The sequence below is a fragment of the Pezoporus occidentalis genome, unplaced genomic scaffold (assembly GCF_034315485.1).
Source record: "Pezoporus occidentalis ecotype Australia unplaced genomic scaffold, CSIRO_AGI_Poc_V1 ctg343, whole genome shotgun sequence".
Lineage (NCBI taxonomy): Eukaryota > Metazoa > Chordata > Aves > Psittaciformes > Psittacidae > Pezoporus > Pezoporus occidentalis.
Window position 1 is genome coordinate 110,415 of NW_026915408.1, and position 25,060 is coordinate 135,474.

At 63.5% G+C, this 25,060-nt stretch overlaps 3 protein-coding genes across 4 annotated transcripts; all 3 read left to right on the top strand.

The window, feature by feature from the left end:
- Nucleotides 1-293: 293 nt before the first annotated feature.
- On the top strand, nucleotides 294-13,903 carry BLTP2 (bridge-like lipid transfer protein family member 2). Of its 2 annotated transcripts, XM_062629880.1 has the most exons (39): nucleotides 294-445; nucleotides 1,158-1,287; nucleotides 1,523-1,569; nucleotides 1,802-1,964; nucleotides 2,038-2,156; nucleotides 2,722-2,782; nucleotides 3,063-3,261; nucleotides 3,397-3,520; nucleotides 3,863-3,987; nucleotides 4,074-4,141; nucleotides 4,230-4,378; nucleotides 4,605-4,723; nucleotides 4,872-5,035; nucleotides 5,397-5,661; nucleotides 5,763-5,968; nucleotides 6,123-7,212; nucleotides 7,451-7,642; nucleotides 7,727-7,929; nucleotides 8,009-8,127; nucleotides 8,201-8,421; nucleotides 8,526-8,716; nucleotides 8,801-8,900; nucleotides 8,963-9,165; nucleotides 9,447-9,741; nucleotides 9,860-10,017; nucleotides 10,098-10,304; nucleotides 10,380-10,479; nucleotides 10,655-10,837; nucleotides 11,102-11,223; nucleotides 11,304-11,459; nucleotides 11,534-11,655; nucleotides 11,742-11,922; nucleotides 12,002-12,088; nucleotides 12,174-12,284; nucleotides 12,365-12,500; nucleotides 12,696-12,820; nucleotides 13,054-13,155; nucleotides 13,258-13,392; nucleotides 13,593-13,903. In XM_062629880.1, exons 1-39 carry the CDS (start codon nucleotides 381-383, stop codon nucleotides 13,773-13,775), a joined length of 6,726 nt encoding a protein of 2,241 aa, XP_062485864.1. In that variant the 5' UTR covers nucleotides 294-380; the 3' UTR covers nucleotides 13,776-13,903. The 2 variants fall into 2 exon arrangements, with proteins under 2 accessions (XP_062485864.1, XP_062485863.1); XM_062629879.1 differs by lacking the exons at nucleotides 294-445; nucleotides 1,158-1,287; nucleotides 1,523-1,569; ... (4 more) ...; nucleotides 3,397-3,520; nucleotides 3,863-3,987 and having other exon boundaries at nucleotides 4,032-4,141; nucleotides 8,201-8,415.
- Nucleotides 13,904-14,414: 511 nt separating this feature from the next.
- RSKR (ribosomal protein S6 kinase related) lies at nucleotides 14,415-17,897 on the top strand. Its single transcript, XM_062629881.1, has 12 exons — nucleotides 14,415-14,542; nucleotides 14,636-14,827; nucleotides 15,431-15,514; nucleotides 15,594-15,662; nucleotides 15,786-15,855; nucleotides 16,497-16,604; nucleotides 16,730-16,770; nucleotides 16,870-16,897; nucleotides 17,002-17,091; nucleotides 17,163-17,251; nucleotides 17,326-17,436; nucleotides 17,520-17,897. The coding sequence occupies exons 1-12, from the start codon at nucleotides 14,486-14,488 to the stop codon at nucleotides 17,751-17,753; spliced, it is 1,173 nt and encodes a 390-aa protein (XP_062485865.1). The 5' UTR covers nucleotides 14,415-14,485; the 3' UTR covers nucleotides 17,754-17,897.
- Nucleotides 17,898-18,182: 285 nt separating this feature from the next.
- Nucleotides 18,183-25,022, top strand: SPAG5 (sperm associated antigen 5). Its single transcript, XM_062629883.1, has 21 exons — nucleotides 18,183-18,251; nucleotides 18,421-18,522; nucleotides 18,664-20,171; nucleotides 20,257-20,449; nucleotides 20,728-20,847; nucleotides 20,956-21,048; nucleotides 21,151-21,285; nucleotides 21,393-21,486; nucleotides 21,559-21,673; nucleotides 21,767-21,848; nucleotides 22,210-22,343; nucleotides 22,606-22,771; nucleotides 22,888-23,074; nucleotides 23,287-23,358; nucleotides 23,471-23,594; nucleotides 23,773-23,884; nucleotides 24,112-24,192; nucleotides 24,277-24,420; nucleotides 24,538-24,600; nucleotides 24,682-24,762; nucleotides 24,840-25,022. Exons 1-21 carry the CDS (start codon nucleotides 18,228-18,230, stop codon nucleotides 24,951-24,953), a joined length of 3,744 nt encoding a protein of 1,247 aa, XP_062485867.1. The 5' UTR covers nucleotides 18,183-18,227; the 3' UTR covers nucleotides 24,954-25,022.
- The last annotated feature ends 38 nt before the right edge of the window (nucleotides 25,023-25,060 follow it).

Genomic DNA, 25,060 nt, shown 5'->3' on the forward strand with positions numbered 1-25,060 from the left:
ACGTCCCGAATGCAGTAAGAAGCAGATCCCAACATCCAGACCCAACCCTGAGCAGGATCAGACTCCCCAGTGCCCCCCTCATAGCTCCCACCGAACAAGCACCACCCGGTGCCCCGTTCCCCCCCGCTCTGTACCCCAAACCCCGTTACCCTGCGGCCATAAAAGACCCGAATCCGCGCACTTTGTGCCTGTTTATACGGTGAGCGCCGGACCCAGCGGGGCGCGATCCCCCCGCCAGCCCAGGCGGGGGCGCTGTTCCTGCCGGGAAGTGCCGTCGGGCTCCGCCCCTTCCAACCGTCACTCCCGGTGCGCGGCCCCACGGGCGGTGGGGCCGGGCCGGGGCCGCAGTGGGGCCGGATCCCGGGCTCCGGGTCCAGTCTATGCCGCTGCCCGCAGCGCTGCTCGGGCTCCTCATCGCCGCGCTGCTCGCCGGGCTGCTGGCGCGGTCAGGGCAGGGGGACCCGCGGGGTTGGGGGGCCCCGAGGGGTTATGGGGGGGTTGCAGCTGATATAGGGGTGTAAAGGGGTGCGTAAGGGTCGGGGAGGGGGGTGACAGGGGTATAGGGGGGGATCTGCTTGGGGGGGGGTGCATAGGGGTGGCAGTGGGATTTTGGGGGGGGTTGGGGTCCGCGGGGGCTTGTAGGGGTGATGGAGGTCATAAAAACCAAGGTGGGAGTGGGGTATCGGGGGGGGGGGGGTCTGCTTGTGGGGGGGGAGATTGTAAAGGCCCATGGGGATGGCGCTGGGGTGTGGGGTTTTGGAGTGACAGGGGTGGAGGGGGCCCATGGGGCTGAGGGTGAAGTGTTGGGGGTATGGGGAAGGGGAGTAACGAGGGGTTAAGGGTGATAAAGAGGGGTGTCAGGAGTCGGGGGTGGCTTGCAAGGGTTTGAGGGGTCCTAGGGCTGGGTGGGAGGGTGTTAGGGGCTTGCAGTAGTGCAGGGTAGCCCAGAAGCATGGTTATGGGGTGTGAAATGGGCCCCTCAATCCAAGGGGAGGGATGTTAGGGCTTGTGCGGGGTGACCCTGCAGGGTCTCTGCTCCAGCTTGGAGCCGTCATGGAGGCAGGACCTGCTTGGTGGGTGCTGGAGTGGAGCTTGAAGGACAAAGGGGGTCCCCGTCCTCAGTGGGAGCTGACCCTGGGCCCCCCCCATCCCCACAGATGGCTGGCCTGTCGCCTGGCTGTGACCTGGTGCCGGCAGAAGCTTCATGCAGAGCTCAAGATCGGCTCCTTCGGCTTCTTTTGGGCCCGGAACATCAGCCTCAAGTTCCAGCGGGAGCAGCAGACGGTGGTGGGTACCCGGCAAGGGGGGGTGAGGGCAGGCAGGGTGGATGGGGTCACTTCCAGGCTGGCAGCGAATCCCTGCGCCATAGTTGGTGCCAGGCCCTTCTTTCCATAGCCAAACTTGGGGTTTGGCTGCTCCCTGGGTGATGCCAGGGGTTGGGAGCAGAGTGGGAACAGCAGGATGAGCATCACAAGGCACAGCCGGGTTGTTTCTTCTCTGACCCACCTGTGCATCCTTGCAGGAGATTGACCACATCTGGATCTCCAGTAAACTGAGCCGGGAGCTGCCGTATGTATCCCTGCCCCAGCTCCCTCCTTCCTCTCTTGAGGGTCTGTCTCATGTCCTGCTGCCATTACCCCTCCTTGCAGTCCCTGTGGTCTGCTCAGTGTGTGAGTGAATCCCCTTCTTTGAGGTGGCAATGTCTTGTGGGTGCCCTTGTGCTGCTCCTGCATGTCCCCAGGGTGGGAGCACCCCCAGATGTGGGGCTGGGTGTGCAAACTCCAGTGCTGTTCTTCCATAGGCGCTACTTTGAGCTATGTTTTGGCGAGGTGCGAATCCGCACGGATCTCCAGAAGGGCTCTGGGTTCCAGCCACACATCCCAGAGGCTCCCAGAGAAGCTGAAGGAAGCGAAAGCAGAGCAAACGTGACACTTAAACCCTCCCTGCTGAGGCTCCTAAGCCAGGTGAGGCACTGGCTCTGTGTGATGGGCTGCGTTGCTGTCGTACACCCCTCATGGTAGCATCTTCCCCCGCCAGCTCTTTTCCATCCACATGGACTCCATCAACATCATGGTTCTGCACTTGGCCACCTCAGAGTCTCTCTGGCACATCCAGGCCAGCAAGACACGTCTCCTCCTGACTGGTGATGGGAAGAGGTAATGCTGTCCTCGCACCCTGCTCTGCATCCCCAGCCTGCCCCTGGTGCCCTCCAATCCCAGTGTGGCGTCTCACCTCTTCCTGTCCCACTCAGCAGCATCCCATGTCACCTGTGCTGTGACACATTAACCCCCCCCCCCGCCCAAAGCTGGCTGGGTCCCTTTTCCCTTCCTGGGAAGCTCAGGTTGTGTGTTCTCCAAGTTCTGAGTTGCTGCAGTGTGCATGGAGTTAAGCTCTGCTTTTGGGAGGACTTGAAGCAGGGACTTGGCTTCCCCGTGTCACACAGGGAAAACAAGGACAGAGGGTTTAGAATGAGGGGTAATGGGTTTAAACTTAAACAGGGGGAGTTCAGGTTAGATACGAGGAAGAAGCTCTTTACTGTGAGGGTGGTGAGAGCCTTGGGTAGCATGGTTTAGTGTGGGGCATGCCTGCCCATGGCAGGGGGGTTGGAACTGGATGATCTTAAAGTCCTTTCCAACCATAATCATTCTATGAAAGAGAAGGCAGGGGGTTGGTTTGGAAGCAGCATGTTCCACATCTCCATCTGTTCTCTGCTCTCCCCAGCCTGACCTGCGAGGTGAGCCTGATGAAGATGAACAGCAAAGTCCTGTGCAGCAGCCAGCTGGTGAGTGCTGGGGAAGGAAGAAACCCAACCCTTACAACCTGAGCTCTGGGGGACACTCAGGACCTGCTCCAGTGTATCCCTGAGGCTGGGTGATGCTGCAAGGCTCTGGGGTCCGTGCTGTGTCCAGCACTTCACCTTCAGCATCCACCAGCTGGGAGCTGGGTGACTCCTTTGCCATGGTTTAGTGATGGGTTTGGCAACAGGTAACTGTTGGACTCAGTGATCTTAAAGGCCTTTTCCAGGCTATTGACTGTGATTCCTTGTTTGTATCCTGTTACAGGATGACACCTGCCTGGTCGAGCTGACCCTGGCGCTCTCCCTCTCACTGGAGATAAGCAGCAAGCGGCGGCTGGTGGGGGTCCGGCTGCATGTCCGGACCCTGCAGGCAGAGCTGCACGAAGGGCTCTTCTGCAGCCCGCTGCTGCACCGCATCACTGCCAGCCCCCAGCACAGCACTGCAGGGGAACAGCCCGGCACAGGTCAGGGATGGGCACAGGGACGTGGGCAGGGGATGGCAACACCCGTACTTGCACTGGAGCCACAGGGATTTGGCTGTGCCGTCGTGTGGGGATTTGGGCACGAGCCTCCCTGTGACTCCATGTGTCCCTCTCCAGGCCCAGAGGAGCCCCTGAAGTCCCTGTCTCTGCTGAGCAGGGGCACGCTGCAGCTCATCCCCAGGAGGGCGGAGGTGAAGCTGGAGAACACCAGCACGGTGCTGTCAATGAACAGCCAGAAGAGGTGAGGAGGCAGGGAGAAGCTGTGCTGGTGCTGGGGACATGGATTTGGAGACAACTGCTCATCCCCTGCTCTGCTAGACCACAGATACCCAGTCTTAGAGCCAGTAGAAGGGACTGAGCTTGGCCTGGGGCTGGGCTCTTGGGGAAGGAGGAAGGCACGTGAGCTGGTTCTCCAGTAGGACAGTGTGATGGGATCCTCTGCTGATGGGATGAGAGCGCTGGGCTTGGCTGCAGCTGGGTGCTGGCTGATGTCTTTGTGCCAGTCAGCTGGGGATGAGAGCTGGGGAGATGGAAGATGTGACAGTGCAGTTCCCTTCTGGCAGTGGCTCCCTGCTTCTTACAGGCACCTCACCTGGAGCTTGAAGCTGCTGCAGTTCCTATATCAGCGTGAAGAGGAGCAGATTCCCCTGCGCAACTTCACACCCACCTCAGACCTGGACCAAATGAGTGTAGACCTCCAGGTGGAGGGCAAGTAGCTAAGAAGGATGCTTTTAGGACACTGCTGCCATCACTGCCCTTTTCCACCCCTCACTTCTGTTCCTCTTTGTCCCCAGGTGGCCTTCTCCTGTCCCAGAGCCGCCAGCGCATCGTGTACCTCAACTCCCTGAAGACCAGCGTGCAGGTGAGTGGTGGCTGAGCACGTCCTTTGGGGTGGCTGGTCCAGCTCCTGGCATGAGTGGTTTTGCCACCTGGCCCCTTCCCTGCTCTAGGTCACAGCCATTGACCTCTCGGCTGCTGTGCTGCTCAACACCTGCATCATCCACTACCGCCACCAAGAGTTTTCCCTCTGGCTGGGCCTGTTGGCACAGGAATACTGGTGCCAGGCAGTGCCTGTCCCCAGCCAAGGGCACAAGGGAAGGTAAACTTGGCCTCTGCGCAGCTGCTGCTGTCGCAGCTTGTTTCCTCTTGCCTTGCCATGCTCTGGCAGGGGGCCCAGGCACCCAGCGTCTTCTCTGCCCTCTGCACGGCCTGTGGGATGGGGAGAGTGGTACAGAGAGTGGCAGATGGTTGGGGGGGGTACCTGTGAGCCTGCTCCCTGCCAGGCAGCACCCCAATAACAGCCCATACCTGCTTGTCCCACGCAGGAGCTATCCCCAGATCATAGCGCCCATCATCTTGTGTGCCTTGCTGTCCAATGTCAATGTGTCAGTGCAGCTGGGGGACACACCACCCTTCGCCTTGGGCTTCAACTCCATCTCTGCAGGTATTGGCACCAGGGTGGCTGCTGGGCTCTTCTTGGGGGTCAGTGGTGGGAATGGGGAGGGCCAGGGGCTGTGGAGCCCTGCCTGGCTGCGTCTGGGTTGCCCGTGTTTGAGCCCTGCCTGCTCTCATCCCCTGCTCTCTGCCTGCAGACTACCAGCACCTCTGGCCGCAGAGCGTGCACCAGCGAGCGGTGCTGGCCGTGGACCACCTCTGCTGGCGTGTGGGCAACGACTCGCACATCCAGCGTGCCCCACACCCTCCTAACATGCACGTGTGGGGAGAAGCCCTCATCCTCGACTCCCTCAACCTGCAGGTGAGGGGCAAGCCTCAAGGATACCAGAGAGGGACTCTTCATCAGGGACTGTAGTGATAGAACAAGGGGTGATGGGTTCAAACTGAAACAGGGGAAGGTCAGGTTGGAGATAAGAAGTTCTTTGCTGTGAGGGTGGTGGAGCACTGGAACAGGCTGCGCAAAGAAGTGGTAAATGCTCCATCCCTGTGGTAAATGCCCCATCCCTGGCAGTGTTCAAGGCCAGGTTGGACACAGGGGCTTGGAGCAAGCTGCTCTGGTGGAAGGTGTCCCTGCCCGTGGCAGGGGTTGGAGCTGGATGAGCTTTAAGGTCCCTTCCAACCCAAACCATTCTGCGATTCCATGATCCTGTTTTACCATGCAGGGCAGCTACAACCAGCCCCTGGGCATGTCCAGCGCCCAGTCAGACACCCTCTTCCTGGACTGCACCATCCGGGGACTGCAGGTGGAGTTGTCAGACACATGCACCGAGTGCCTGGCCAGGGTCCTGCCCTTGTTCTGCCCACGGCCTGGTGGAGCTGAGCTTGCCAAGCAGCCACCTTCTACCTCCAGCGAGCCCTGGGGGCTGCTCTGGAAGGTGGATCTGAAGGTGGAGGATGTGAATCTTTTCACACTCTCAGCCCTAGTGGGTAAGTAGCATCCAGGCTGATCCCAGATGGCTGTCAGAGGAACCTGGCACGTCGTGGCGTGCCTCCTCCGTGCCTCCAGCATTGATGTGCCACCTCTCTAGGGGCCCTGGAGCTGCGGCTGGACACGCTGACTGTCCTGGGGAATGCTGAGAGCTGCACAGTCAGCGTCCAGGGCATGGTGCTGGCCTTGGTGAAGAGCATCATGGAGAAGATGCAGCCATGCTGCAAAGCTCCTGCCATCCCCAACCCAGTGGCCAACCTCTCCATGCTCTCTGTCACCTACCACAGCAGCATCCGCTCCCTGGAGGTTGGTTTGGGCACTGGGTCTCTGCTTTAGCTTGTCCTTGTTGGACTGGGGTGGATGGACCAGGAGGAAGGTTGGCTGGCACCGAAAGGCTCTGGAGAGGGGCAACGGGACTGTGCTGGACCTGGCAGCAACTTGCTTGCTCTCTCTGGTGTAGGTGCAGTGCGGCGAGGGGCTGGCAGTGCTGTGGAGCCCACCCGACCACATGCACTTGTACCATCACACCCTGGCCACCCTGCAGTGCCACGAAGCCTTGCGGAGCGCCCTCGGCCATGGGCCATCTCCCTCCTTACCCCCGGAGAGCGCAGCATCCCACCCCACCGCCCCTCCTGAGACACCCCTCCAGCCGGATGGCAGCCCCCCGAAAAGACTCCTGTCCCTGTCCCTGGAGCTGAGCTCTGCCAAACTCACAGCCTTCGTCTCCGAGGCCAACTACATCAGCCTGGCTGCCGAGCGGACCTCCGTGAGCTGGCACGGCGGTGCCCTGCACGGCTACTGCCCCGAGCTGGCCGCCGGCTTTGACGGGCACAGCATCTTCAGCTTCAAGGAGGTGGAGGTGAAGCTGCTGCCGGAGCTGGAGGAGGTCGTCTTGCACCGCTGCGCCTTCCCCACCCTGCGCACCCTCCGCAACCGCGGCTGGGCCTTCTCCTTCGCCAGCGTGAGCATCGAGTTCCCGTACCAGTACGACTTCTCCCGCACGCTGGACGCTGCGGTAGGGGTGCAGAAGTGGCTCAAAGGTCTGCACCGGCGCGGGCGCCCCGGCGTCCCGGCGCTGCCCCCGGACCTGCTGCTCAAGGTGACGCACTTCTCCTGGGTCTTCCTCGACGACGTGTTCGAGGTCAAGCTGCGAGACAACTACGAGCTGATGAAGGACGAGAGCAAGGAGAGCGCCAAGCGCCTGCAGCTCTTGGATGCGAAGGTGGCGGCGCTGCGCAAGCAGCACGGGGAGCTGCTGCCCGCGCGCAAGATCGAGGAGCTCTACGCCTCGCTGGAGAAGAAGAACATTGAGATCTACATCCAGCGCTCGCGGCGCCTCTATGCCAACACGCCCATGAGGAGAGCCCTCCTCACCTGGAGCATGGCCCATCTGGAGCTGGTGGCCATGGCCGATGAGTCCTTCCATGGCACGGAGCGTGTGTTGGAGCAGATGAGGGACGTTGATGGCGTGAGCCCGTTTCCCACCGAGGGTCTGGAGATGGTCACGCAGTGGTGCCGCATGGTGAAGGGCAGAGCTGGTAGCTTCTTCGGTGAGTTGCTTTGTGTAAGGGTTGCTCTTAGAGGACGGCGTGGTGGATGCGTGGCCTGGGCTCGCAGGCCCTGACACCATGGAACGTGTGGCCAAGCAAGGGGAGATGAGCTTTGGAGGTTCATGGAAGTGGGAAGGGAGCAGAGGTGTGACAGGACAGCGCCTCCGTCTTGGCTCAGAGTGGGGCACGAGGGCAGTGTCCCTTTGCTGCCCCATCTCAGCCCTTCCTATCCCCACAGTGCGGATCCGTGATTACCCCCGGTACCTCTTTGAGATCCGGAACTGGCAGCTCTCGGGGCGGCTCATCGGAGCCGAGCAGAGCGGCCAGGCCTGCTCCCGGCGCCGCCAGCTCCTCAAGCTGGGGCTGCCCTGGGGGGATGCCACGGTGGAGAGGAACATGCACCCCCTGAAGTTCTACCACGACTTCCATTGTAAGAGCTGGAGGGACGGGGTTGCTCTGAGGCAGGGTTGTGTGGGACATGCAAAGGGCTGAGCCAACCTCTGTGCGTCCTCAGCTGAGATCTCCCAGTTCACCATCGTGTGGGGGCCCTGCTGGGACCCAGCCTGGACCCTCATCAGCCAGTGTGTGGATCTCCTCACCAAGCCCTCAGAGGACCCCAGCGCCCCATTGCCCTGGTGGGACAAGAGCCGCCTTCTCTTGCACGGGGACTGGCACATGGATGTTGAACAGGCCAACCTACATCAGTTGGCCACCGAGGTGGGTGCTGCCCAGGTAGGGAGCAGAACACGACGTGGCATCAGCTCACATCTGCTTCTCCCCATGCTTGTCCTTGCAGGACCCCTACAACACCACAGAGAACATGCACTGGGAGTGGAGCCACCTCTCCTTCCACTGGAAGCCCGGGCAGTTTGTCTTCAAGGGCAATTTGGACATCAATGTGCGGACAGCTTCCAAGTGAGTGTGGGACCGGGAGTGCAGGGGCTGCCACCAGGGTGGCAATGGGAATGGGGTCTCTTTTCCCCCTCAGGTATGACGACTGCTGCTTCCTGCACCTGCCTGACCTGTGCATGACGCTGGACCTGCAGTGGCTGTGCCACGGGAACCCCCATGACCACCACGGCGTGGTGCTGCGCTCCCCCGAGTTCCTGCCCGAGGTGCCGGCGGGGCAGCAGTACGATTCCTACCGTGCCTTCCGCTCCGAGAACCTCAACCTCTCCATCCGCATGGACCTGACGCGGCCCAGTGAGGGTGGGTGACGGCACCCCGGGGATCCTTTAAGTTTTAGCAGTCCTGGGATGGGAGCTGCTGTATCCCTGCCCCATGGCGCTGGTTGACGGTGGGTGTATCCTCAGAGCATTCCCAGCCCCGGATCCTGCTCTACAGCAGCACCCTGCGCTGGATGCAGAACTTCTGGGCCACGTGGACCAGCGTGACGAGGCCCATCTGCCGCGGGAAGCTCTTCAACAACATGAAACCCAGTAAGAAGAAGCTGGGGCAGCATTACAAGCAGTTGTCTTACACTGCGCTCTTCCCCCGGCTGCAGGCAAGTCCTGGGCATGGGGATCTGGTGCTACCGACCCGCTTTGCCGGCGCTCAGTTCTCAGTGCCTGTATTTGCTCCCTTGCAGGTTCATTACTGGGCTTCCTTTGCCCAGCAACGGGGAATCCAAGTGGAATGCTGCCAGGGGCACATCTTCACTCGGGCCACGCAACGACTCATCCCACAAGGTGAGTGGCAGCACTTTCAAGCAGGACAGGGTCCTGGCAGACCCCTGTCCCCGTCCCCCCAGCCGGCACGGTGATGCGACGCCTCGTTTCAGAGTGGAGCATCACGCAGATGGTGAGCGACCTGAGCCAGGTCACCGTGCACCTCATGGCCTCCACCTGTGATGAGAACGCTGACCACCGGCTCGACACCCTGGTGAAGAAAACCCATCTGCTGAGCCTGTCCTCCCTCGCCTACCAGCGGCACAGCAACCGCACAGCAGAGGAGGTACCGCTGCACACGCATAGGGCACGGCCCAATGGCATCCCCCTGGGACAAGGTGGTCTTTGAGTGCAATGGGGAAGGGATTTGGCTGGAGAGGAGGTAGACCTCTGATCTGAGTGCCTGGCCAAAGGGATGCCCTATTCCAGCCACAGCATCCCTGGTGAGGGCTGTGGAGTGGTCCCCACGCAGAGCATGGCAGGGCTCCCAGCCCCTGTGCGCGAGTCCCGTGGGCCTGGGCCTGGGGGTGGCTTCGCCTCCCTGAAGCTCTGAGCCTCTGTGTGCAGGAGCTGCCCCTGCGGGATGGGGACGATGGTTTCCACACGCATCAGCTGCACTTGGTGGACCTGCGGGCGTCCTGGACCACCATGAACCGGGACATCGCCTTCGGCCTCTACGACGGCTACAAGAAGGCGGCTGTGCTCAAGCGCAACCTCTCCACCGAGGTGCTGAAGGGGCTCAAGATCGACACGCAGCTCCAAGCCAAGAAGCTGAAGAGGGGCTCGCTCTCTGCTCACTCCATCCCTGCCAGAGTGACCGTTCCCATCACCAGTGGCCGTCCTGAGAGAGCCTCCTCAGGGGGTGAGCACGGCAAGGGGGAGAAACCCATCACCGGCAGCGTGCATGATAGCCCAAAGCCATGCCTGCCTTCTCCCCGTCATACCACACAGCCTTGCACTGAGCCTTCCTCCTTCCCCAGGGGCCTACATGCTGCAGAAGCTCATTGAGGAGACAGATAAGTTTGTGGTCTTCACAGAGGAGGAGTCGGGGGCTAGCGAGCAGCTTTGTGGCATCGCTGCCTGCCAAACCGATGACATCTACAACAGAAACTGCCTCATCGAGCTGGTCAACTGCCAGGTACCTGTCCTGCCCCATGGCCTGCCTGGGAGAGGGGCTGTCCCTGCCCCACAAGGGCTCATCTGACCTTCCCCTTGCAGATGGTGCTGCGCGGCGCGGAGACCGAGGGCTGCGTGATCGTGTCTGCTGCCAAAGCCCAGCTACTGCAGTGCCAGCACCACCCTGCCTGGTATGGGGACACGCTGAAGCAGAAGACATCTTGGACCTGCTTGCTGGATGGCATGCAGTACTTCGCCACGACGGAGAGCGGCCCCACTGAGAGGGAGCCTGGGCAGCTCTGGCTGGAGGTGAGTTGGATGCATAGGGAGCAGGCAGCACTGGCCAGGGCAGGGACAGCCAATGGTGCTTCCATGCCTTCCTAGGTGAAAAACATTGTGGAGCATCGGCAGCGGAGCCTGGACTCGGTGCAGGAGCTGATGGAGAGTGGGCAGGCGGTGGGGGGCATGGTCAGCACCACCACAGGTACTGCCCACAGCGTGGCTGCTGTGTCTGTGCCCATCCTGCTCCTGTGGGACCCCAGGGCTGGTGAAGCTGAGGGCTGGCCTGCCACCGCATGGTTCCAGGAGCTGGGTGAAGCCCTGAGCCCCAATGTGGCAGGACCTGGTGCTCTGACTGTGGTCCCTCTGCCTGTCCCCAGACTGGAACCAGCCCTCGGAAGCCCAGCAGACCCAACAGGTACAGAGGATCATCTCCCACTGCAGCTGCCGCATGTACTACATCAGTTACAGCCATGACATCGACCCCGAGCTGGCCACGCAGATAAAGCCCCCCGAGACCTCCGCCAACCAGGAGAAGGAGGATCTGCTGAAGAAGCAGGAGGGTGGGTACCTGCAGGCAGTGTGTCTTGGGGGGGGCAGACCCACAAGTGCCAGCTAAGTCCAGGCATGGTCTGTCTTTGCCCCGCTGAGATCAGAGGGGTGCACACAAGAGGGGTCCCAGCCACATGGCAGTGCACCAGATGATGCTGGCCATGCTGCGCCTGCGTAACCACCTTGGTTTATTCCCTGTCTGTCTCCATCCCTGGCTGGCCCCCACGTGCATCCCGTTTCTGGCCATGCTGAGGCTCCTCTGTGTGTCCCTGCAGGAGCTGTGGATACGTTCACGCTGATCCACCACGACCTGGAGATCTCCACCAACCCCGCACAGTATGCCATGATCCTTGACATCGTCAACAACCTCCTGCTGCACGTGGAGCCCAAACGCAAGGTACCCACACGAGGCTTCAGGTCACTGCGTCACCCACAGCACCCAGGGCAACGCTAACCTTCCCCTGTCCCCGTATCCAGGAGCACAGCGAGAAGAAGCAGCGGGTGCGCTTCCAGCTGGAGATCTCCAGCAACCCCGAGGAGCAGTGCAGCAGCATCCTGCACCTCCAGGAGGCTGTGAGGCAGCACGTGGCCCAGATCCGGCAGCTGGAGAAGCAGATGTACTCCAACATGAAGGTGAGCCCCATCTCCAGACAGGGCCTGGCTGCCTGCTGCGGGGCAGGGGGTGCTGAGGGCCGTGTGTCCTTCAGTCCCTGCAGGATGACAGCAAAAATGAGAGCCTGCTCGACCTCAACCACCGGCTGCGGCAGCAGCTCAGCCAGGAGAAGGCTGACCTGCAGCTGGAAAGCGAGGAGCTCAACATACTGATCAGGTAAAGCCCGTCCCTGGCTTTCCCCAGTGCTGTGTCCCCCCTTATTCCGTGGCTTCAACATCCCGTTGCTCCCCTGTGTGCTGCAGGTGCTTCAAGGACTTCCAGCTGCAGCGAGCCAACAAGATGGAGCTGCGGAAGCAGCCGGAGGACGTGAGCGTGGCGCGACGGACCGAGTTCTACTTCGCCCAGGCACGCTGGCGCCTGACCGAGGAGGACGGGCAGCTGGGCATAGCCGAGCTGGAGCTCCAGCGCTTCCTCTACAGCAAGGTAGGGATGGGCTGGTGGCACCCACAGCCCCCAAAGTGGGGCTTGGGGGTGCGCGGAGCTGATGGATCCATGCGTGCAGGTCAACAAGTCTGATGATACAGCCGAGCATCTGCTGGAGCTGGGCTGGGTCACGATGAACAACCTCCTGCCCAACGCTGTGTACAAGGCAAGGAGCCAGCCCTGCAGCCCCGGGGACGCACGGGATGAGGTGGTCTGTCCTCATCCCAGCCACCCATCCCTGTTCCCTGCAGGTGGTGCTGCGTCCCCAGAGCCCCTGCCAGTCCGGCCGGCAGCTGGCACTGAGGATCTTCAGCAAGGTCCGGCCACCCGTTGGAGGCATCTCCATCAAGGAGCACTTCGAGGTGCTGGGGATTGATGGGCTGGGAGGTGGCTGAGGTCCCCACAGGGCAAGGGCAGGGTGTGATGTGCCTCTCTCCCGCAGGTGAATGTGGTACCTCTCACCATCCAGCTCACCCACCAGTTCTTCCACAGGATGATGGGTTTCTTCTTCCCCGGCCGCAATGTGGAGGAGGAGGAGGTGGGGGATGAAGAAGATAAGTCCAAGCTGGTGACAACGGGTAAGGGGTTCAGGGTGACCACTCATGGCACCGGAGCAATGTCCTTGAGCAGCTCCATGCACTTGTGGTCTGCTGGTGGGGCAGATGTCAAAACACAGGGATTTGTGGTCATCCCTGCAGGCGGGTAGAGCAGAGGCGGGGTCTGGGTGATGGATAACCCTCACCAGCCACCATCTCCCACCCCATTTGACCCAGGGATCCCTGTGGTGAAGCCGCGGCAGCTCATTGTGGCCGATGACTCGCTGGGCCCAGGGAAAGGAGTTGCTCAGGGACTGAATCGGACGTCAGGGGTCAGGAGATCATTCCGGAAAGCACCCGAGGTACCTGCTGCTGCCTCTGGGGGAAGGGGGGGGATTTGGAGGGTTTGCATCCTTGACGTCCAAGCGATGCGATCCCTGCAGCATCTTATTTTGCTCACACTGCACCAGAGCAGCTCTTGCCTCTCCCCCATGAAGCAATGCTGTGGCTTAGTGCCCGGCTGCCCCTTCCCTGCTGCTTCCTGGCTCTGTCCCCTCTCCTTCCCTTCTGCTCACGGCTCCCGCTCTGTCCCCAGCATCCCGTGGATGACATCGACAAGATGAAGGAGCGCGCGGCCATGAACAACTCCTTCATCTACATCAAGATCCCGCAGGTGCCGCTCTGCGTCAGCTACAAGGTGTGGGGCCGGTGGGAAGGGGGGTGCTGGGGAAGGGGACACAGCCCCTCCAGCTTGGGGGGGGGAGACCTGGGGCATCATCCCACACTGTGGGTCGCCCAGGGCGAGAAGAACAGCGTGGACTGGGGCGACCTGAACCTGGTGCTGCCGTGCCTGGAGTACCACAACAAAACGTGGACGTGGCTGGACTTTGCCATGGCGGTGAAGAGGGACAGCCGCAAAGCCTTGGTGGCACAGGTACGTGGGGTCCCGTCTTGCTGTGCATCCTTCCTGCTCCCAGGGAGGCTGCACGGAGGTCCCGGGATGCCCACCATGGTGGGCAATGCATTCCTTAGAGTGGGAAGCAGCTTCCCTGGCTCAGCAGCTCCAGCTCTCACCCATGCAAAGGGGGCTTGGGTGCATCCATGGGATGCTGAGCCCCCTAACTCCCGGGGCAGGTGATCAAGGAGAAGCTACGCCTGAAGCCGGCAGCGGGCGCAGAGGCCCGGGGGAAGCTGGAGAGCAAATCAGATGCGCCCATCCAGCAGCAGGAGGAGTACGAGAAGGCTCGGCTGCTCATCGGCCTGAGCGTGGGGGACAAGAACCCCAGCAAGAAGTCCATTTTCGGCAGGCGCAAATGACGGCAGCACCCGGCGGGCCGGGAAGGGACCGGGGTGCCCCATGCTCCCCTGTGGCAGTGAGGGGTGGCCCTGCTGCTCGGTGATGCCCAAAGGGGGGGGGATTAGCCACATCCAGCCCCCCAGCAGTGCTGTTGGGGCAGCAGCATGGGGCTGTGGGGCGCAGAGTGCTCTGGGGCTGGTATGTGGGTTGCAGACCACCCCTCCATGCCCGGTGCCAGTGGTGCCCCTTGAGCTTCCGTGCTCCCTGCTGTGCGGGTTCTGGGCCTGGGGAAGCAGCAGGATGGCTCCAGGCTGGGAGAAAGGGGAACGGGAGAGAGTTTAAATAAAAGAGTTTTTAATTTGGAACCCTTTGGTGGCTCCTTCCTCGTGTCCCCGTTCACGCTGCGGTGCCGGGAGCTCAGCCCCTGCCCTTCCTCGGGGCACGCAGCATCCCCATCACCCCCGGTGTTGGGCGCTGTGGGTACCCCACCGGGTACCCCGGAGCAGGGGATGCAACGAGAGGACGAGTGGGTGATGGGGAAGTGCAAGGGGGTGCCCGAAGGGTGCGGAGCGCCCCGAGGTGGGGGGGAGCAGTCACCGGTGGGTGCAAGGGGGTAGCCCCGCTTCCCCGGGGGTTGTCACACCCGGGCGGGGCGGAGCGGAGCGAGGCGGGGCGCCGGGGTTATGTAAAGCCGCGGATTACCGGGGCCCGGGCCCGGGTCGGCGCCGCGATGGGAGCATCGAGCAGCGGCCCCGGCCCGGCCCCGGTCCCGGTGCGGCCCCCTCAGGTGCGTGCGGCGGCCCCCGGGGTCCCCCCCCTCCCGGTTCCCGGTGTTCCCCCCCCCCCCACGCTGACGCTGACCCCCCCCCCGGTTCCGTAGGGCCGCGCTGTGGGGTCGTGGGTGCGGGCGCTGTTGGGCCGTGCCCGGCCGGTACCGGGATCGGGGCTCGCCCTGGTCCCGCGGGGGAGCACCGAGGAGCCGCCGCTGCCCGGGTGGCCGCTGCCGCAGCTCGTCTCGCTTTTCCTGCCGGAGTTCCCGGTGCGCCCCTCCGCCCGCCAGCAGCAGCTCAAGGTGCAGTCCCGGGGCTCCCATCCCCTTACCGGGGTCCCGCTGCATCCTATCTGGGTCCCCGACCGTCCCCTCTGGGCACCCGCGAGTCTCGTCCTGGCAGGCGGGTCCCCTCGCACCCCGTTACCGGAGCCCCTGCACGTCCTACCCCGGTTCCCCGAAGCCCCGAGCATCCTCCCGCGCCGTCCGTGCACCCCGTGCCGCCATCCCGGCATCGCCTCCCTGGCTCTCCTCGGAAGCCCTTGCCCCGTCCCTTCACATCTTAACGGCTTCCCCCCCCCCCGTGTCCCCTTCTACCCCCGCCAGGTCCCCGTGCCCCGGTGTGAAGCCCCTGTGCGTCTTACCGGGGTCCCTCTGCACCGTTATGGGGTCCCCGTGTGCCCTACTGTGTCCCTGTCCCCCATCCCTATGTGCCCCACACCGGGTCCCCTGCATCCCACTGTGGTCCATGTCGGGTCCTCCTGGTCCCCAAGTGTCCCCATCACCTGCCATGGGTGCCCTGGACCACCCCGTGTCACCCTACACAGGACTCCACACCCTGTTCCAACCCCAAGCACCCTGATCCCATCTCCATGGGGTGCTCAGACCCTGATCGCCCCCCCCCAGATCCTGGGCTTCGTGGCTAAAGGCTCTTTTGGGACCATCCTCAAGGTGCTGGACTGCGGGCGGGAGAAGGTCTGCGCCGTGAAGGTGGGTGCTGCCCCCCAGGACCCACGTGTACCCCTGCCTGCCCTCAGCCCCCCCTGACACCCCTTCACCCCCCCCCCAGGTCGTGCCTAAAGTGGAGGTGCTGCGCCGAGACACCCTCAAACAGTGCAAGGAAGAAGTCAGCATCCAGGTTAGGGGGAACCCCAGCCCATGGGGTGGTCATGGGGCTGGCAGAGGCCACTGGGAGGGTGGCAGAAGCGGGGTCCCCATGCCCCCCATCCCCCTGCTCACCCTCTTTGTTTTGTGTCCCCAGAGACAGGTCAGGCACCCCTTTGTCCACGGGCTGGGGGACAGCTGGCAGGGCCAGCGCCACCTCTTCATCAGTGAGTGACCATCTGCCCCCGGCCCCCCCGCCTGCCCCACACACGTGTCCCCACCGCCAGCACACGTGTCCCCGCACACGCACATGCTCCCCCCCCTCCCAGCTCCCGCACGGCCCCCCCGGGGATGCAGGCGCTCGGCTGATGGCTCCCAGCCTGCAGGGATGGAGATGGGGACAAGCTGCAGTGGGGCAGGGATGTACACGGGGCTGAAGGAGGAGCCCCAGCCCTGGTGGCCCCGATGGCTGTGCCGCCTCCATGCCCGTGTCACTTCTGTGCTCCTGGTGCCTGTATGACCCTGGGGAGGGGGGGGGGCATGTCACTTCGGTCCCCACCTTGGAGCTTGCCTGTCCCCAGTGCTCCTTGGCACCATTGTATGTGGCCCTGGTACGTGCATGCTCCTATATGGTCTTAGTATGACTAAGTATGACATACCGTGTCACCTTAGTATGTTAATCCCGGTGCCTACATCGCCCTGCTGCTTGTGCCACCCTCTATCCCCAGGGCTTGTCTCCCCACGGCGCATGCCCATAGTAGCCACATCACCTCGGTGCGCAGCCCCATTGACCCACCTGCCCCCCCCCTCCGTGCACATGCCACCCCCTTTCCCATGCCCCTCATGCCCGTGTCACCCGTCCCCACAGTGTGCACCTACTGCAGCACCGGGGACCTGCACGCGCTGTGGCGTGCGGCTGGGTCCTTCACCGAGGCCACCGTCCGCCTGTTCGCTGCCGAGCTGGTGCTGGTGCTGGGTGAGTGTTCACCATGCTGGGGACAGCACCCATGGGTCCCCATGGATGAGGGGACCTGCAGGGATGGGCCTGCTGGGTGCTGTGGGAGGGGACCCATGGCTCTGATGGCTCCATCTTCCCCCCAGTGTACCTGCACGACCTGGGCATCATACACAGAGACGTGAAGGTGGGTGACAGAGGGTTTGGGGGGTCTGGGGATGGGGTGAGGGGTGGTCTCTGAACCCCCCAGCATGGAGAAGCCACCCCAGCGCCTGTCTCATTTCAGATGGAGAACATCCTCCTGGATGAGCGAGGTAAGAGCCTGGTGGCACTGGTTTGAGGATGCAGCATCCGTGGGGACACCCTGTCCATGGGGATGCCCCATCCTTGGTCCCCTATGTGGTGTCTCGCCCCACAGGGCACCTCAAGCTCACTGACTTCGGCCTCTCCCGGCACCTGCAGTGGGGCGAGCGAGCCCACACCATCTGTGGCACCCTGCAGTACATGGGTAAGGGGGCAATGGGAGGGCTGCGATGGGGGGCACAGTCCCCCCAGGCACTCATCTACTCATCCCCACAGCCCCAGAGGTGCTGAGTGGGGGACCCTACAGCCATGCAGTCGACTGGTGGTCCCTGGGTGTCCTGCTCTTCGCTCTGGCCAGTGGGGAGGTGAGGACCATGGGGTAGGGAGGATAATGGGGCTCCATGGGGTGCCCCTAAATCCATTTCTGCCCCCCCCCCAGTTCCCCGTGGCACCAGCAGGGGACCATGTGGCCATGCTGGAGCGTGTCAAGCGGAGCAGCTACCAGAGCCCGCCCGCGTTCAGCCCTGCGCTGGCCCGGCTGATGGCCGAGGTAACGGCCCCGCATGGGATTTGGGGTCCCCACGGCCCCATCCCGGGGGTGCCCCCTGCTCAACTGCCCTCCTCCCTCCCCAGCTGCTGTGCCACAACCCCCTGCAGCGCCTGCGCTACCTCCATCACTTCCAGGGACACCCCTTCTTCCGCGGCGTGGCCTTCGACGCCGACCTCCTGCAGAAGGACCCGGTGCCGGTGGCCGTGGCCCCGCAGCCCCCGGAGCAGCCCCCGCCAGACCCCGTCACCTTCGATGACTTCGACTCCGATCTCCAAGTCCCTTCGACTGCACCCCCGGGCCGGCCATGCCCTGGATGAGCCCCCCCAAAATCCCCCCGGCATCGCTCAGGGACATCCCCCCGAACCCCGGTCCAGGGCCGGGCTCCCCCGTACCCCCCCCTTGTACCTCTCCCGCGGGAGCAATAAACCCGAGAGCCGCGGGCACCGCTGCGGGGGCGTCCTGCGGGGAGGGGACGGGGACACGGGGCTGGGTCCCCGCCTTGGGTCGGGGCAGGGCCGGGGGAAGCACCGGGGATGGGGCGGGGGGGGAAGAACCGGACCCGTTCCCCGCCACGGGTCCCGGTGCTCGGCGCTGCGCGGGAGCGGAGGGCGTGGAGGGGGCGTGGTCTCACCTTAAGCCCCGCCCATAACCGCCTCACCCCGCGGAGTGACGCGTGCGCTGAGCAGCCAATCAGAGCGCAGCGTGGGGTTTCAAACGGGCGGTGGCGGCGGCGTGCGGGAGGCGGCGGGACCGGGACCAGGACCGGGATCGGGAGTGACCGGAGCGGGGCCATGCGGGCCTCCAGGACCCCCGCCGTGAGTGCGGGCAGGGGGGGAGCCCAACGGGGTGGCCCCGACAGTGCGGGGCTGCCGTGGGGGGCGGCGGTGGGGCCCGGAGCGCTCCGGTGTGTCCCGGTGTGTGCATACGGGGGGGTTGTGCCGCCGGTGACCCCCGGTGCTCCCCTCCCCGTCCCCTCCTCCCCAGGCGCAGCAGCGGCCCCGGCGCACCCCACTGCAGGAGCTGCGGCTGCAGCCGGGCGCGGAGCGCACCAGCCTCACCCCGCTGCTCCACCGGCTGCGGCTCAAGGTCGGGATGGGACCGGTTAACGGGAGGGGGTGTTGGGGGGGGGGGGGCAATAGCGGGATCGTTGGATGCATTGGGGTGAGGGCAATGGGGAGGTTGGGGTGCTGAGGGCCCACCCTGACCACCCCTTCCCATCTCCTTTAGGACCATGACTGTGCCACCCCAGTGCCCTGCACCCGTGGCCCCCGCAGCAGTGTCACCCCCGTGCCTTGTGCTCTAGGATGCCCCAGAAGTGCTGTCCTGCCTCCCCCCCGCAGCAACACTCTACTGCCTTGCACCCCGGGGCCCCCCAGCAACACCATCCCGGAGGCCCCTGGGACTCTCTCCCTGGGTCCCAGTGTCTTGGAGCCTCCCAGGACTCCCACCCTGGTGCCCAGTGCCCCCAATTGGACCAACCCAGAGCTCCCTGGCAGCTCCACCCCAGAGCCCCCCAGCAGCATGGTGCAAGCAGCCCTGGACAGCTCTATCCCGGGGCCCGGCAACATGGAGCCCCCCAGCAGTCCCACCCCAGATCCCTGTGTCCTGGAGCCCCCCAGCAGTCCCACCCCAGATCCCTGTGTCCTGGAGCCCCCCAGCAGTCCCACCCCAGATCCCTGCATCCTGGAGCCCCTCAGCAGTCCCACCCCAGATCCCTGTGTCCTGGAGCTCCCCAGCAGTCCCACCCCAGGTCCCTGCATCCTGGAGCCCCTCAGCAGTCCCACCCCAGATCCCTGTGTCCTGGAGCTCCCCAGCAGTCCCACCCCAGGTCCCTGCATCCTGGAGCCCCTCAGCAGTCCTACTCCAGGCCAGCCCAGCATCATCAGCTCAGTGCCTTGCACCCCAAACTCTCCAGACAGCACCACAATAGCACCCTGCACCCCTGGGTCCTCAGGCAGCACCAGCTCAGACTCCTGCACCCCAGGCCCCCCCGGCACCACCTCCACCCCACAGGAAGGTCCCTTCCATGGGTGGCGAGTGGCACCCTCTGACTTCTCCTGCAGCCCCGTGGCCCCCGAGCCCCCATCTGCAGATGAGGGTGTTGGTTCCCTGCCTTGCCAAGACACCCCTGAGGAAGCCAAGTCCCCATCCCCTGCCCCACAAGAGCAGGGACCCCCTGCATCCCCTCCCATTGAGGCAGGCAGGTCAGAGCCTGCTGCACTGGAGGGAACAGCTACCCCCATCCCCTCACCAGAGGTGGCCTTGGGTGCTGTGTCCTGGGTGCTGCCATTAGTGTGGCTGGAGAAGAGCCTCAACTCCTCATCCCTGCTGGAGTCCCTGCGGCACAGCTTAACCCTGCCACGGCGGGACATTGGCACCAACATCACCCCAGTGCCTATTGCAACCATTGGCACCAGCGTCACCCCTGTGCCCACTGCAGCCATTGGCACCAGCGTCACCCCTGTGCCCACTGCAGCCATTGGCACCAGCGTCACCCCTGCGCCCACTGCAGCCATTGGCACCAGCGTCACCCCTGCGCCCACTGCAACCATTGGCACCAGCGTCACCCCTGCGCCCGCTGCAGCCATTGGCACCAGCGTCACCCCGGTGCCCACCACAGTCACCGGCACCTTCATGACCCCGCGGGACCTGAGGGAGAGCAGCACCAACACATCCACGGGTCCCCCTCCCTGTGCCAAGGACAGCGCTGCCGAAACAGACTCCCTGCTCTGGCAGTAAGTGTAGGGCCCAGCATCCCCCTGGGGCAGTGCTATGGCACTCGTGGGCTGGCCCTGCCCCAAACCCTCTCTCTGTCCCCAGCTGTCCCCGGGAGCAGCTGAAGTCCCTGCCACGGGCAGAGCTGGAGGGGCGGCTGGAGAGCACCCTCATCATCATCGAGGCCCTGTCGCTTCAGCTGCGGGGCTGGAACGAGAACCAGCGGACCCTGCCTGGCGTGGGGCCGGCTGAGCAGAGGGATGTGCTCACCCAGACCGATGTCACCCACCCCAAAGGGGTAAGAGTCCTCACTGGGGCGATGGCACCCTGCTCCCTGCAGCATTGGTGCTGCCAGTGGGACCGTGGCTTCACAGCCCAGTGGAGTGGAAGTAAAGCACCCAGCACTGCTCCCACCGCGTTCTCTCGCCTGGCTCAACCCGCTGAGCTTGCTGGATTTGATCCCTTTGTGCAGGGAAGCATCCCTGGCACATGTTGAGGGCAGGATGGGAGGGTCACGGCTAAGCAGTGGAGCAGGGCTGGTGCTAAGTCCCCTCTGCTCTGCCATGGTGCCCTTAGGAGGAGGAGATCTACCGCAACCTCTACCTCGAGCTGCGGAGGAGGACGGATGCTCTGCAGCGGCAGCGGGGAGTGGAGCAGGACCTGCATCGGGAGCTGAAGACGGCCGTGGAAGGCATGGTGTGTGTCGGATGCGTGCCGTGCCATGGGTCTCAGCCGGGCACAGTGTGTGTGTGTGGGGAGGGAGTGTGCTCAGCCTGAGCACCGGTGTCCTTGTCCCTTCCCCAGGGTGCCTGGAGCAGGCAGCGCCTCCTGTTCCAGGGCCTCGCGGATGCCTCTCTCCAGAGCCTGCGGGATGAGCAGAGAGCACTCGCCCAGGAGGTGAGACCCTGTGGGGCCGGGCTGGACCCCTTCCCTATGGATTTGGGAAGCCTGGCACACGCAGCAGACATCACCCGTACCCATCACTGTCTCCTCTCGCAGCGGGAGCAGGCGAGGGCCCTGGTGTCCCGGTGCCAGGCCCTGCTGGAAAGGGTTCCCAGCAAGCTGCAGAGCTGCCTGGAGGAGCGGGATGCCATGAGGCAGCGAGCGGATGAAGCCCTCCAAGCCAAGCAGGAGGTAGGGTGTTACCTTGTGCTGGCTGGCCCCAGGCAGGGGGTGATTTGGGGGTACCCCATAGGGAAGAGCATCCCAAAGCAAGCCCAGAGCACACTGCGTCTCTGCAGGCGTCTCGCCAGCTGGAGGAGACCTCGGTGGCCCTGCAGGACACGGTGGCTAAACTGGAGCAGTTGACAGTGGCCAACTCGCGCCTCAGCGCAGGTATGGGTGATGATGTGGGGCTGGAGCTGCCCCTGTGTCCCCCCCCTACACTGAGAGCTCTGGCCCTTGCAGACCACAGCTCCCTGATGACCAGCCTGGCCAGCCTGGAGCAGGAGCGGGATGCACGGCAGCAGGAGCGGGATGCGCTGCAGCAGGAGAACGAGAAGCAGCAAGAGGAGATGGCCTGGTGGGTTCTGAGCCCCGGGGCAGGGCATTGGGGGCTGCGTGTGTGGCCCCATAGCCACCTCCTGCCATCCCTGATCCCACCCCATGCCCGCAGGCTGGCGCGGGAGCGGGAAGCGCTGCAGCGGGAACGCAATGGATTGTGCCAGGAGCTGCGGGAGGCAACCGAGTGCCGGGAGGTAGGAGCTGCCTGACCCTGCCCACGCCATCACGCGCTGCCAGCTCCCATCATGTCCTCATGGGAATGCTGGAGGCTGGCCAGGAGCAGGATTAGTCCTTCCATAGCAGGGGGATGAGGGCGGTTGGCTTCCTGCACGTAGTGCAGCAGCTCCTCTTGCAGCAGTGATTGCCAGGAAAGCTCTCCAGGATAGTTTTCCCACTGGATGTAGATGTGGTGTTGTCCCCCCAAACTGCCCTGTGTCCCTGCTGGTCTTCAGGGGTAAAGCTGCCCCTGATAGGAAACAGCACCCTGAGGAGTAGGAGGGAGTGTGCCAATGGGACCCCTCATCCATGGCTGTGTCCCCCCCCATCCTCTTGCAGTTCCTGGAGCAGGAGAACCAAATGTCCCGCACTCAGCTGCTGGAGGTGGAGGCCAGGCTGAGGTCCACGCTGGACACGCTGCAGGAGTGCAGCCAGCAGCACGAGGAGCTGATGGATTCCCACCAGCGCCTGCGGTACTGGGCACTGCTGGAACCCCTTCTGGTTTGGGGGAATCGAGCCCCTTTTGGAGGGTGGGGGATCCAAAGCGGGACATGGCTCTGGTGTGGTTGCTCAGGTGGGTGGAAAGGGCTGTGGGAAAGGCTGGTACACCCCATCCTGGGGGGAAAACTACCTAAATCCGTGAGGTTTTAGGTGGGAGGCAGGCATGGGAAATGTCCCCATCCCACACTGAGGAAGGGGAACGCTGCCCCCACTGAGGCTGGTGCCATCCCGCAGGGAAGAGCGGGCTGCCCTCAGCAAGGAGCTGGAGAGCACCAAGGCCGAGCTCCTCGACTTGCAGCTTAAGAGGAACAAAGTCTCCTGGTGCTCCAAGGACATCGTGGAGAGCAAGATGCGGCTGCAGGAGCTCGCCGAGTGCCTCAGGGCTGCTCTGCAGGAGGAGGTGGGAGCTTTGCCTTGGGGGTGGCCTGAGGAGCAGGCAGACACCCCACACTTTGAGCCCCCTGTTGCCATGGCAGAGATGTCACTGCTCTGCTCTGCTCTTCCTCCCTTCTGAAGGATGATGATGCTGATGCTGCTGCCCCATCGAAAAGCAGAGCCTGGACCCCGGTCCCACGTACTCCAGGCTGGCAGACCCCATACCATGTCCGGACCCCCGCCTGCCGCACACCGATGGTCCGGACCCCACACCGTGCCATAGCGAGCTCCTTTGTGGGCAGCGTCCTGAAAGCTGTGTGTGGGGAAGGTGAGCTGGTACCCACTGCATGGCTGGGATGGGGATCCCTTCCTCCTGCCCTCCCTGGGAGTGCCTGGATTTCCCCTTATAGAAGCTATGGGTTAGGTCGTGGCTCCAGCAAGCACCCAGGGTCTCCTCTGAGCGCCCTGGGATGGATGTGAGCTCAAGTTGTGCTCCCTGCAGCACACAAGGCACAGAGCATCTGCCCTCTCCTCTTGCAGATGCTGATGAAGCTGCTGGAGTTGGGAGTGCATTTACCAAGGACAAACCTGCTGCTACACCAAAGGCAATAGGTACCGGGGCTGTCACCCTGCCCTGGGCTCTGCATGGGGGATGCTCAGGACGCCTTCCTGCTTGGCTCTGTGTCCCCTGATGTTCTCTCACGAGCCCCTGCCCTGCCCACAGAGCCTGAGGATGGTTTGCTGGAGAGCGTGAAGCAGCTGAGGTCCGTGGTGTCCGACCTTGCCATGCTGAGCTGCCGCATCCAGGACCTGGAGCAGAGCGAGTTCAAGGCGCTGCAGACAGAGATGTGAGCTCAGTGGGGCTCATGTTGAGGGAATGGCCATGAGCAGCCTTGCCTGGGGGACCTGCTCTTGCCCCAGCCCTGGGTTTTCCAGCTGGTGGGATGCCCAGGAGGGGGGTTGGTACCCGGCACCGTGCTCGGCTGTGATCCCCATCCCCTGAGCACTGGTGTTGTCCTCTCCCAGCTCCAACCTGCAGCTCCGTTTGGAGGCGGTGACAACGGAGAGCCAGGAGAAGATCGATGCCCAGGCTGCCACCATCGTCAAGCTGAACAAGGCGCTGAGGGGCAAGCTCGAGGTGAGCTGATGCCAGAAGTGGGCCAGCACTCAGGCCAGGGCAGAGCCAAACTGGGACAGGCGCTGATCTAGGACACGGAGGAATCTGGGTGACCGGCTCTGGAGGTGCCCCATGGGTGCTCCTGGCTCGTCTGACCTTCTTGAACAGGACAAAACCTGCCCCCCCCTCGGGCACTGAGGGCACCCAGGGCCAGGAACTCCCTGACACTGCTTCTTCCCCCTCTGTAGAGTGAGAAGGAGCTGCAGGACGTGGTGAAACGACAGGAAGAGAAGATGCTGCAACTCATCGACAAGAGTGGGGAAGTCACGGTGCGTGATGGGGGCTGTTCTGGGCCGCATGCCCGGGGGTGCAGGCTCCAGGACCCCCCTCTCAGCACCTCCTTTCCCTCATAGAGTCTGAAGGAAGAGGTTTTCCAGCTGAAGCGCTCGCTGCAGCGTGCAGAGACAGAGGCCAAGGTGCTGTGGGAGGAGATGAGGGAGCAGAGACCCAAGGAGGACACTGTTCATGTGCGGGAGCGAGTGCTGCAGCAGCAGGAGGTGAGGCTGGGGGGTGTGGGGGGGTGTCTGCTGTCATGTCCCATCCTGCAGGACCCCATGGACAGGGCCCCCCCACCTTGGCTCTTGCCCCACAGTGATGCTTTGCTCTTGTTGCAGATGGGCAAACTGCGGCTGCTGCTCCTGGAGAAGGTGGATGAGAACCAGCGGCTCTCAGATAAGGTTTGGGGGAGCCCTGGGTTTAGTCCCCCTATTCCCTGAACAGCTTTAGGTCAGGTTCCTGACAGGCATCTCCCACCACAGGTCCAAGGGCTGGAGCTGCGGCTCCATCGCATCCAGAAAGTGCTGAGGAGCCATGAGGAGATGCAGGAGAAGATGAAGGAGGTGAGGGTTGCTCATTGCTCTCACCCTTGCTATGACTGCAGCTCCACCACTGTCCCTAACTCTGCTGCCATCCCCAGGTCCTGGTGGCTGTCCCTGACGTGGCCATGGCGTGCCAGGAGCATCACAGCCTGCTGCGGTACCTGGGCTTGAAGCCGGAGAGTGTCAGCAAAGAGGCTGCGGAGCCGCTATAGCCCCCGGGGTGAAACCTTCCCCTTGTTAATGCTGTAATTATTTATTGAATAAAGTTGTGTTGGCATCCACCCTGCCCCGTGTGCTGGATGCAGGAAGCTCCCGGTGC